The following is a 12866-nucleotide window of genomic DNA, read 5'->3' on the forward strand; positions in this document are numbered from 1 at the left end:
GTGGTGGTGGCCCATCTTTGCATGGTCTCTCAACAGTGCACTTGTTAACAGCCATTTATTTTACAGAGATGTTATGGGAGGGACCATCAACCTGCTCACCTTCCCATGGATAGTGGCACAGTCTCTTATGCAAATGTTTGGCACGAAACCACTGAGACACGGAAGGAGATCTCTACTGGCTGCTACTGTTGAAGATCAGGCAAGATATGACAAAGCTTCTCACTGGCCAATCAACACGATGCACCGGTTCCACAGATGTCGTCATTGTGAGAAACGCACACCTATGCATGTGAGAAATGCAAAGCGCCACTGCACATTGAGTGCTTCAAGATATACCATGGACAGCAGATAAGGAGATAAGAGAGAATGAAAAAGGGCTGAAAAAGACAAAAGAAAAATAGAAAAGTCAATAAAGGGTGAGGAGAAGCAGTACAACGGACTCTAGGAAGAAAAGAAAAGTCAAAGGGTGAGGAGAAGCAGTACAACGGACTTTAGGAAGAAAAGAAAAGCCAAAGAGTGAGGAGAAGCAGTACAACGGACTCTAGGAAGAAAAGACAAGTCAAAGGGTGAGGAGAAGCAGTACAACGGACTCTAGGAAGAAAAGACAAGTCAAAGGGTGAGGAGAAGCAGTACAACGGACTCTAGGAAGAAAAGACAAGTCAAAGGGTGAGGAGAAGCAGTACAACGGACTCTAGGAAGAAAAGACAAGTCAAAGGGTGATTAGAGGAGAAGCAGTACAACGGACTCTAGGAAGAAAAGACAAGTCAAAGGGTGAGGAGAAGCAGTACAACGGACTCTAGGAAGAAAAGACAAGTCAAAGGGTGAGGAGAAGCAGTACAACGGACTCTAGGAAGAAAAGAAAAGTCAAAGAGTGAGGAGAAGCAGTACAACGGACTCTAGGAAGAAAAGAAAAGTCGACGAAAAATGGAAAAAGACAATCAAAATGACTGAAATGTTTTTGGAAAAGAGGATCAATTGATTCAAGACATACTGTATTACAGCATCTGACTGATCGTAGTTCAAAATAGTGATGCACAAACTAATCGTGCACTTGGTTCTGAAGCCTACCTGAAGCCTACCTCTATAATATATATATATATATATATATATATATATATATATATATATATATATATATATATATATATGTATGTGTGTGTGTGTGTGTGTGTGTATGTATGTGTATATATGTATGTTTTATATATATATATGATTTTGTTCAGAGTTGGCCTCTACTTGAATACATGTTCTACAGGCTACCCCTATCCTAAATGTTACGTTTATGTTCAATGTGAATGAATGACACGAATGCTATACAGTTGTTAGTGAATGTTGCACTAAAATGTCACAATGACAATGTTACAATGAATATTGCACTAAAGTACAAGTTAAAATGTTACAATAAAGTTACAATATTAATGTTTCAGTACATGTTGCTCTAAAGTAACAATGTTGAAATACATTGATGGTTGTTGATTTGAGTTTTTCCTCTCAGTATTCATATCCTGTTGCATAAGGGTTTTTGATATGTAAAATAGTCACACTAGAATGTGATGGGGCATTCTAGTAGCAATGCTGGGGACTGCCAGTGACAGAGTTTTAAATGTGTTAATAACTGGGCTGGGATATAGAAGCATTTTCATGAGTGCATAGGAGAAATATGTTAATTCAGTATACATCACATTATCCCACGGCCATAAAATACACCCTTATACCTACTTTTCCATGAAAACTTTTTAAAAATATGATAGATTATTTCAAAGGCTTACTGATGACACAAGATTTGGATATTTTCATGTCTGGGAAAAATTTGGGATTAAATGGGTTAATCTCATAGCACAACCAAATTACCTGGATTGCAGTTGAGATTACATGAAAGTACACAGTGCAAGTGATCAATGCTGTTCTAGATTCTGCACAGATTATTAAAGCTATTGTGAAGATCTGTCACATTCTGACCTTAGTTCCTTTGTTTTTGTCTTTGTTTTAGTATGGTCAGGTCGTGAGTTGGGGTGGGCAGTCTATGTTTGTTTTTCTATGTTGGTATTTGTGTTCGGCCTAGTATGGTTCTCAATCAGAGGCAGCTGTCAATTGTTGTCCCTGATTGAGAATCATACTTAGGTAGCCTGGGTTTCACTTTTGGTTTGTGGGTGTTTGTTTCCGTCTGAGTGTTTGGGCCACACGGTACTGTTTCGGTAAATTCACGTCGTAATTTATTGTTTAGTGTTCTGAGTTTTAATTAAACATCTTCATGAACACTTACCACGCTGCGCTTTGGTCCTCCTCCCTTTCTCCCGACGACAACCCTTACAAGCTCTCCACAGACCTGCAACCTTTGCATCATATCTTGAACATGCACACTTTCTATGATGACATAAGAAGTCATTTATAGCTACAGTAGGCTAACTTCACGTTGTGACCATGGATGTGTTACTAATTTTAAGGTTGAATAAATACTCTTACATTACTTTAATATTTACTTCGTTTTGGGCTATTTACTCTATTACAAAAGTAATATTGAATTGTGTTTGGTTGACCAAAAAAATAACATTTAAAGGATATCGAATGCTTTGATAGTTTCCTCTGAGCCACTGGCTTAATCATTCTTTAACGTTTATTTTTGGTTTAGTTGGAGACGTGAATTCAACATACAATGTGTTAACTTATCGACAATTTAATAGGCTATTTACTATATCGCAAAAGTGATATTCAATTGTGTTTTGTTGTCAACGCAACTAAATATCACTATTTGAAGGAGATGCATATTTTGTGCCGCTGACTTAGTGTGGCGTTAATTCCAGTTTGTCTACAAATTAAAATTTTATATGTTGGATTCACATCTCCATCTCAACCAATAATCAAAGTTAAATAGGATTACATACAATAAAACTATTTAAAGTGCATTTAACGTTTGATTTTAGTCCTATTCTTTAACTTTGATTCTTGGTTGAGATGGCGATTTGAATCCATTTACATTACATTTAAGTCATTTAGCAGACGCTCTTATCCAGAGCGATTTACAACCTGGAATTAAAGGTAGACTTATCCAGTGGTACAGATGGAACTATCCAAGCAGAAGATACATGTCCTTCAAATGGTGATATTTGGTTGCGTTGACAACCGAACACAATTCAATGTCCAGTTTGTAGAAACATTTATGATTTATATGTTGGATTCATGTCTCCATCTCAAACAAAAATCTAAGTTAAATAATAAGACTTAATCTAATCTAATCAACGTTTAAATTCACTTTAAATAACGTGTAATTGATTTAGTCCTACTCTTAACCATGCTTTTTGGTTGAGGTGGAGACGTGAGTCCAACATAACATTTAAATTATTAATTTGAAGATTCAATTTGAACTCAAACAAAGCTTGAAACCCTAGGTTTCAGGTATGTATGGTCTATTTTTTTTGGAACCCTGGGTTGAATTGAAACAATAGCTGTAGATTCCATGTGTTGACAAATTCAACCAGTTTGTACACAGTGGTTTGTGTGTTACTCAGAAACTCTAATCGCCAACTCACATTTGAAAGATGAATGCAGTTTCCCAGCTGCTATTCCCTGAAACTCTCTCAAACAGAGAATGGAGCATTGTCGTTTCTCTTTCAGTTACAGACCATAGCACATTTCACCGACCCAGTCTATTCGTGTAATCGGTCACGAAGCCGTTAGTTCAAAATAAATAGGTCTCCTCACCTCCGTATTATGTAAAACAAATACATTTGATTTATTTATTCACTCGTGTTACCTCATACAAATATGTTATCAGCTTAGATTTAATTGTGTTATATAGATGAATCTAACATTATAAATAATATTAAACAATATCAGAGAGGGGTTGCCTATACGTCAAAATATTTGATACAACATCCAAAATAAATTCAGGTAGGCCTATGACATTTATGCATTTGTTCTTGACAAGATCTACCCACCACGTATTACAGCACACTTTTTAATTCAAGTTAATGAGAAAACTATAATTTCTCTCTACATAAACACAACAAATAGCAGGCTTCAGTGGCGTGTGTAGCGGAGGGTATGCGCAGGTTTTCAGTGGGCATTGCGTGTATTTCTTCATGCATAAATTAAATGTTGATAAACTATTATTTCTTCACCTTTTAGATGCTGCAACGGGCACATGGCGGTAGGCCTACACGGGAATGTTCCAAAATGAAATTAGCAGGAAAATACCATTCTAAAATGTGCACCGCACATGTGAGAGGTTTCATGGATGGATATTGAAATATCCATAAGAAATGTAGATACTATGGGAGATCTAAAGATACAACCTTCATCAGTTGCTAATATGAATAGGATAATGCATTTGGCTGCTAGACAATGAAATACAGTTAAAAGAACAGGATAATGCATGTGAGGAAGTCTTTATCAAATAATTGCCTCCACCTTTCCATGGTGGGATTTTGGCTATAGGCTCCATTGAAGAAATGCTAAGTCATGCCTCATAATACGGAGTAAAACATTTAGGTTTCAAACAATTAAGTAACAGGAAAGATATAGTGATGCCAACAATAAGCCATCTTCTGGTAGATGGAAAGGCTTTCCCAAAAACTGGGAAATGTTAACTAGCTACAAAGTAGCCTATGCCCACATGGCAGAATGATTATTATTATTCTGATTCTGATTATTTGCATTAATCCAGTGGCCATTTGTTTTGCAAATTCCATCTCACGTGCTACAGAAACACCACTAACAAACACCAGTGTTAGGTGCCATCACACTGGAATTATTAAAGGGCAACTACACAAAAATATTTTATCTTAGCTATTTCCCAGAGCTCAAAAGTGGTCTGCTGATGTGGTCTTGTTATGGACTTTGAAAGCATTGTTATGGACATAGAACATCCAATTTAGTTGTTTTTCTATAAAACAAAGTGTGACTTTGAGAGTGAAAATCTGAATATAAATAAATAGATCTGAAACCTTTGAATTTCTGACTCAGTTGACAGCCTAATTTATCTGTTTCAATAGTATGTCTACAATTAGCCTACTTGCACAGTACAGCTTGGGTTGGTCTGACTGTGAAAGACCAATATGGAATATATCATTTTAGGTAATACAGAATGTATGTCACTGTTTCTCATATAATTTTTCACACAGGGCACCTTTCCTTTGCTGGGCGGACCGTTAGGGACATTTTTGGCAAAATTAGAGTATACCCACTTCTTCAGGCACCACTACACCACTGCCAGGGCCATAGGCAATAATCCTACAAAGATTTAAAACCATACGAACACTGTTTACAGTGATATGTTAACACACTACATATGCACCTATTATATAGACAATGTAATACAGAGGCTAGATTTACAATACCACAACCTATCTTTAAAACTATTGGTCTTCTTATAGTGAAGGCCTATCAATAGGACCAAAACCAAAAATACACTCTTTCATTCTAAACGGTAAAATTGGAAACGGACATTATTTTATACGGGTAGAATGTGGGAACAAAAAGTTGAAATATGTATTCTACAGTATTTTTAGCCTATTGGCTTGGGGGCTTATCTCCAGAATTTGATCATTCTTTATCTCGGCCGTCTCTGTTCCATTCCGTTGGGCAGAAATCCTGCAATAATAGGCACCGGCCATATGAGGGCAGCAACACTCCACACTATTATCACTAGAGTCATGAAACAAGCCACAAGAGTTGACTCGATGGGTTTACGGTTCAATCTCCAACTTTTGTCCCCATTTAGTTCGTCAAGGCTGAAGTCAACACAGCAGAAATTGATGGGATCCCCCGTCTGCTGAGCCTTTGACTTGCCGAATCGCCGGTATCGTGACATGCCACATCCAACACACAGTCTAAACTCCTGCTGGCCGCCGGTGACTCCGAGGTGTTCGATGAGAACAGGTGAGATGGCTCTGTTGATAGCAGCAGAGAAAAAGGCCCTTCCATTGTTATTGGCGGTATATATAAACACATCGCACTGGAAACCGAAGTTGCTGTCCCAACGAGCCACCAGCGAGGTGGGGAAAAGTCTCTGCACGCTGACGTTGCAATGTGGCAACGGCTGTAACGAAGTGTCTGACGAGGAGGCTTCGCTCTCCTCCACGGATCTCTTCGAGTAGTGCACGTCTACCTCCAAATTGGCCAAGAATCTGTTGGTGGAGTTGATGGGGGGTAACAGGAGGTCCTCGTCGCTCCAGCCGTGGCACCGCTGGAGTAGTCCGGCTACGGTGGTCAGAGCCAGCAGAAAAGTCGAGGAGTTGCTCAGCATGGCATTGGGTGCGTCGCTCCTACTCGCATGATGTTCCGTGGGGATGCAAGGCAACTGACGATGCGTGGCCGTCGTTAATAAAATGCAGAAAACGGACGTCTCCAGCGCTTATACAAACATCCACAGTGTGCATCTTCCGTTGCCGGAGAGGACAGTTGGAAACGTCAGCCGCCCGTCACACGCGCCGTGCGCGCTCCCCGCCCTAGATTTGGTTCCCAAAGTAACTAGCTTCTTGCTAAACTGCTACTGGGCGTTACTTTGCATGCAAGAGATAGGCTGTGGTGTGCTGCGAGGACCCTGGTACTCTCTCTCTGGTGTGTGAGGAAGGAAAGGAGGAGTTGCCCTATCTGGGAACATGCATTGCAACCTTCGAGCCTCTCTTCACTTAATACGGGCGCGGCTTCAGGGACAGGGTGGGAGGAAGATACAAGGCATTCCCCTTCTTCTTCCCTGCAGGATGTCTGCAACCCTGGGATGGATAAGTTATTGTGTAATGTATGACTGTGCCAAAACATATCACCCTTATTGCTTTCTTTTTGGCCAACTGAGTCCCTGTGCCGTAGGCCTGTAATATGAATTGTGATGCAGGAAAATATGTCTCCTTATGACTCAAATTTGGACTTTGTAAAAAGAGTAAAATGTTCAATGGTGCTAAAGCGGATTCGAGATTCAGCACCATTGAAGCGGACAGCAACTCATGAATTCCACAGACAATGGACTGGGATAATTCCGCTCCAGGGTGACATTCCCCATTGGTACAGACCTAGGATCAGCTTCCCCTCTCCCAACCCCATTAGTGAGGAAAATGCTAAACTGACCCAGGATCAGCGTCAAGGGCCAACTTGTCTTCGCCCTACTCCAAGAAGCTTTACTAAGAAGAAGGCCTGAAGGGGAAGGCTCCCATGTTAGACTGTTCAGCCATATTTCAAACAATAAACCTATATTATAGTAAATAATAGGGAATACATCTGCAAATAAACAAAGATAGACCTCTCCATTGTTTGTAATAAATCCCAACCACACCATCAGTGATTCCTGGCCTGTCGCCACCTCTTCCATTCTATGAGAAGGTAGAGTCCCATAATTGGTGCTCATTCAACGGAACCAGTCAATCCATTGATTATCTTCAGATGTCTCTTCAGGGTGAGTCTGTGTGCACACCAGTTGATGCTAATTACACAAGCATAAGATGGCAATGAAATCCCCCCTGGGATGCCAGGAGCAAGGCATGTCAAATCAAAGCAGGTGCCGGGGATTCATTGCCTTAAGGGGAAGTAATCAAGTTAGATTCTCTCTCTTTATGATAATGTATTTCGTCTGAATTAATTCTATTTCAGCCCCAGTCAGACTTCTTAGAGTGCATGTTTAGATGTGTTACCACCAGCAGACTCAGTAATGCCAAGTGTTGGGATCACCACAAATAAAATTATATTTGCCACATGCCCTGAATACAACAGGTGTATTTAGACCTTACTGTGAAATGCTGAATACAACAGGTGTATTTAGACCTTACTGTGAAATGCTGAATACAACAGGTGTAGGTAGACCTTACTGTGAAATGCTGAATACAACAGGTGTGGGTAGACCTTACTGTGAAATGCTGAATACAACAGGTGTAGGTAGACCTTACTGTGAAATGCTGAATACAACAGGTGTGGGTAGACCTTACTGTGAAATGCTGAATACAACAGGTGTAGGTAGACCTTACTGTGAAATGCTGAATACAACAGGTGTAGGTAGACCTTACTGTGAAATGCTGAATACAACAGGTGTAGGTAGACCTTACTGTGAAATGCTGAATACAACAGGTGTAGGTAGACCTTACTGTGAAATGCTGAATACAACAGGTGTAGGTAGACCTTACTGTGAAATGCTGAATACAACAGGTGTGGGTAGACCTTACTGTGAAATGCTGAATACAACAGGTGTGGGTAGACCTTACTGTGAAATGCTGAATACAACAGGTGTGGGTAGACCTTACTGTGAAATGCTGAATACAACAGGTGTAGGTAGACCTTACTGTGAAATGCTGAATACAACAGGTGTAGGTAGACCTTACTGTGAAATGCTGAATACAACAGGTGTAGGTAGACCTTACAGTGAAATGCTTACTTACAAGCTCTTAACCACCTGCAGTTCAAGAAATATTTACTAAATAAACAAACTTTTTTTTTTGTATCTAAAAGTAACACAAGAAAATGACATAACAATAATGAGGCTATATACAGTTTGTGACAGACAGCCGATATGGAGGAACTTTACTGGCAAATTCTACAGGGACATGTAGCTGTGGTGCACTAAAGGGTAGCCAGGCACATCAGTAAACATCTGTCTCTCTTTATAAGTGTAGGTAGGACACCTTGTGAGAGTGACTCAGCTGTTTTGTGACAAATAGGATTGCTTTTTGACTGTATTTGATGTTGGAAAATACAATGAACCTCAATGTGTTAGGAACACCTCCATTTTGTGAGTGGGAAAACCTCATTAGAATTACAGCCACGTTACTGGGACACAGCTGGCTGCAGTGTTGTCAGGGATTTTATTTGTTTGTTGCTCTTTAATCAAGGTTTACATATTTTACTCGCACGCCTGATCTATTTTGGCATGTGACAATGTCCGAAATCTCCCCTCTGCCACCATGTAGGCTATTGTTCTGTTCTGTGCCTTCAGCTTTTGTACAGACCTGATTAGATTATGCTCACACACATAGCAGTGTCACAGAGTTCAATGGAAAATTTCCCCTGGACGTCTATATCACATGTCTTGCTTGAAGCCTGGCTGAAGAGAAAAAAAACACATCCTGACTGCTTGTCTTGTTGCAGGTGACAGTTTCAAAACAGATATAATTTACCCCACAAAAAAAACTTCATCATTTAGACCACAGGTATGCATAAATCACATTCATTTCAGGGTCAAATAAACTAAAGATGATTGTTACGAGTTCCCTGCCGGTGACTGTTATCAGCACCTCACAACTCTAAGCTCCACACTCCACTCCCAACCCCCCATGACCGGAGCCTGAGAATCTAGACTCTAGTGGGTAACAAAAACCTGCCCCTCAAACTCCCTCTGACTTCTGTGACCTGTGTGATCACTAGGGAGGTTACTAGAGGTCCGGACATCTGCCCATCGTCTTGACTCTGCAGGTCCCACTATACTGTCAGTCTCCATCAAGCAGTGGTAGAGAGCAACATCTGTCTCGGCCCATCAACAACTGGACTTATTCATATCTCTGGACTTGTGGGATGGTGTGGGTGTCCAAAGTGAGTTGTGTGACGTTTGTATATTGTTCTTCATAGTTAGTTACTATTATTGTCTATTGTATGTTGAGTTTACTGTGCTGTGTGTTACTCTGCAGATGGCATATGCAATCTATACAGTCCTTTCACGTTTACTACTGCTATATTCTGTAAGATTCTGTATCTATGCATTTGTGCCCTGGTGTATTCATTCGGTGTGTGTGTATTAATTACCTCTGTTTCTGTCCATTACAGAACCACTATACTCTAAAAAAAAAAAATGTGTGCTATCTAGAACCTTAAAGGGTTCTTTGTCCCAATATGAGAATCCTTTGAAGAACCATTTTTGGTTTCAGGTAGAACCCTTTCGGGTTCCATGTAGAACCCTTTCTACAGAGGGTTCTACATGGAACCCAAAACGGTTCTACTTGGAACTTATATGGATTCTACCTGGAACCCAAAGGGTTCTCCTATGGGGACAGCCGAAGAATCCTTTTGGAACTATTTTTTCTAAGAGTGTACCATTCCACTATCTTTCCCACTTTATATCCCAATGTACATTCCCATGTTCATCCCCATATTAATCTTCCTCAGTGTGTTTAAATAAAGTTCCTGTGTGTTAAATCTTGGGCTGCTTTATTCCTCTCTAACCGGGGACAATGTTAGTGAGTCACAAACCAGTAAAATGCATAGTGCCGGGTCGCTCTCTTTCACTGATATACATTAATGTTATATGGGATATTCCTTATTCTAACTTTCCCTTTAATGTTTCAGCCAGAAAACCACTATCAACGTGAGAGCCCTTTTCAAAAGATAAGAGGGTTAACCGTCACAAGGGTCATCAACCTGGAGAGGGAAAAAAGCAAAACAATAATGACACAGTTTCTCTTTTTATGTTTGTCGGGAATATGTATGACACTTGTATGAATGATATTTCCCTTTGAGCTGCTTGAATGGTTTAATTTGCTGTGAAGGACTGCCTCCAGCCTTTTGATGTGAGCACCAGCTGAAGTAAAAGACAGGTCGCCTCTGGCCTCAATTTGCACCTGAAAACACCTCTCCTCCTCTATTCCTCCCCTGTTGTTTATTAAGGCCTATTTTGTTCCATCTTTTCCTTGAAAACTTCCAAACACACTCCTCCCCAATGCACACACACACACACACACACACACACACACACACACACACACACACACACACACACACACACACACACACACACACACACACACACACACACACACACACACACACACACACACACACACACACACACACACACACACACACACACACACACACACACACACACACACACCCATTGCTTGACACACTGATCGACACACACAAATACAGAGACAATGACACACAAACTCGCCCACACATTCCCAAATACATCCCCCACCAAATATCAAATATGCTCCAGACAATGTGCCCGGCGAATGGAGCGAAAATGTAAATTACTTTCTTGTTCATTAATTATGCTATAAAAATGTAAATTGCTTCAGCGCCAAAAATGCTAATGGGACAGAGATAAAAGTCTCTCTTGTGCCAAAGGAGAATGTATAAAAGATTCATTTTCTCAGAGTGTATCTCTTTTTACCGGGGACCTTGCTAAAAAGAGACCTGTTCGTGGCTCCTGGTCTCTCCTCCATCCACCCTCACTGTGCAGGAGCAGACAGGCACTATTTCTCTGTACTCTCGGCTGCTCACATAGACAACCTGTTTAATTAGATATTGGCTATTGGACACATTTGTCTTCACATCCTCCGTGCTCTCACTCCTTTTGTGGATCTGAGCCTTGTGACTAAGTCCCTTGATTCTTCTTACTTCCACTGTTCCTTTTCATTCCAACAAAGGCAAGGCAAGTCCCCCGACCCATCACCATGGTAACCAGCTGACCTTTACTTATTGGTTGAGATGAGGGACAATTTAGAAGTGGACAGATTTAGAGAGGAGTTATATTATTAATGTCCATTTGATTCTATCTTTAGGAGAAACGTGAAAAGTGCCTCTGGGTAGGATGTGTGTTCAGGTCAGGGTTTATATTAGTTTCTATAGCTACTTGCATGTCTGGTGCATTGTCTTACATCAGATAGCACGTTGATTCCACCTGCACCGATTGAGGGATGAGCGTCGTGGAGGAGGGACGCTATCTGACGTGAGACAATGTGGCTGGTGTGGTGTGTACTCATACAGTGAATGAGAGGTTTGATATGATTACATTTGTACGTTCCTTAAAAACAACAACAGTGACAACACCAATATAAATGAGGGGACTGACAAACCAACACACAGACACAAATACATTATTTTTTTGTTGTATTGTTTGTATTTTACATTTGTGTGACTGTCGATCAGTGTTTTCTTACTTGTCAGGTTTTTTGGTTTTTGTGGACTCCAGGAAGAATACTGATGCCCCTGTGAAAGCTAATGGGGATTCAAATAAACCAATCAAATCAAAAGGATTACTATTTAGATTGAGAAGTTGGACAGGCGGACTCAAATGCCCCCAACATATACCGTGATTGCGGTGAGTAGCAAAATGTTTCGATCTGCAGAGTTCGGGGTACACACAATCTTCCCTCCTCCTCCTCCCCCCTGTGTCTGTGAAACTGCAGATGGATCCATAGGAGAGAGGAGCACTAATTAGTAGCGTTAACTACCGAGGAGTCCTGTTAGGAGCCGTGCGGGATGGCGGGCGGAGGAAGGAAGGAAGTGCTGTGTTGTTATGTACTGTATGTGGAAGTGCTCATCTCTCTCACAGGAAACAGAACTATCAGTCTTGATGAGGCAAAGCAATACAGTTTATTAGACACACAACATCAAGACAATGTGAATCTGAACTCCCGTGTCGACCTGCACTGGGCAAGATCAGAGGAACGATACAAACTATAATGTCTCGGTGTTTCTTAATAAGGCCCTCTCAGGAGATTCAGTGGTTGTTGTGGGCTGGAAGGGTTAGTATGGGACAATATAGTTTGGGGTAAATTATGGATTTGATTAGAAATTTCTCATGTACTGGCATGTGACGTATAGGCACTAATACCAAACTACTTTTTTGTTCAGTTTTGTATCTGAGTTTATTGTTATGCAGTTTCTTACTACAGTACTATGATGGTTTGTCAGAATTCAGACCACTGTTAATGAAAAGTAAGAAGCTGTATAACAATGCTTCTGAGAAGTAATCGTTCTCAAATAAGAACACCAGGGTCATAGTTATCACACTTGCTTGAACACCAAGGGAAATGTTACAGTTGAAATGGTAATGAGTTTGGATGTCGGGTGTCCAGATTTTTCTATGGTCTCTACTAACTAACAATTCTACTCCTGCCTTTCAGACCCGTCCGTCTTCACCATACCATCGTGTTCCTCTTTATCTA

At 40.6% G+C, this 12866-nt stretch overlaps 1 protein-coding gene across 1 annotated transcript; it reads right to left on the minus strand.

Moving 5' to 3' along the window:
- Window positions 1-3715: 3715 nt before the first annotated feature.
- Window positions 3716-6576, minus strand: LOC123997000 (transmembrane protein 158-like). Its single transcript, XM_046300914.1, has one exon. The coding sequence runs from the start codon at window positions 6242-6244 to the stop codon at window positions 5549-5551; it is 696 nt and encodes a 231-aa protein (XP_046156870.1). The 5' UTR covers window positions 6245-6576; the 3' UTR covers window positions 3716-5548.
- Window positions 6577-12866: the final 6290 nt, after the last annotated feature.

This window comes from Oncorhynchus gorbuscha, linkage group LG15 (assembly GCF_021184085.1).
Source record: "Oncorhynchus gorbuscha isolate QuinsamMale2020 ecotype Even-year linkage group LG15, OgorEven_v1.0, whole genome shotgun sequence".
NCBI classification, from domain to species: Eukaryota; Metazoa; Chordata; class Actinopteri; order Salmoniformes; family Salmonidae; genus Oncorhynchus; species Oncorhynchus gorbuscha.

Coding starts and splice junctions, on each gene's coding strand:
- LOC123997000 (XM_046300914.1), bottom strand. CDS start 6,244: ATGCTGAGCAACTCCTCGACTTTTCTGCTGGCTCTGACCACCGTAGCC.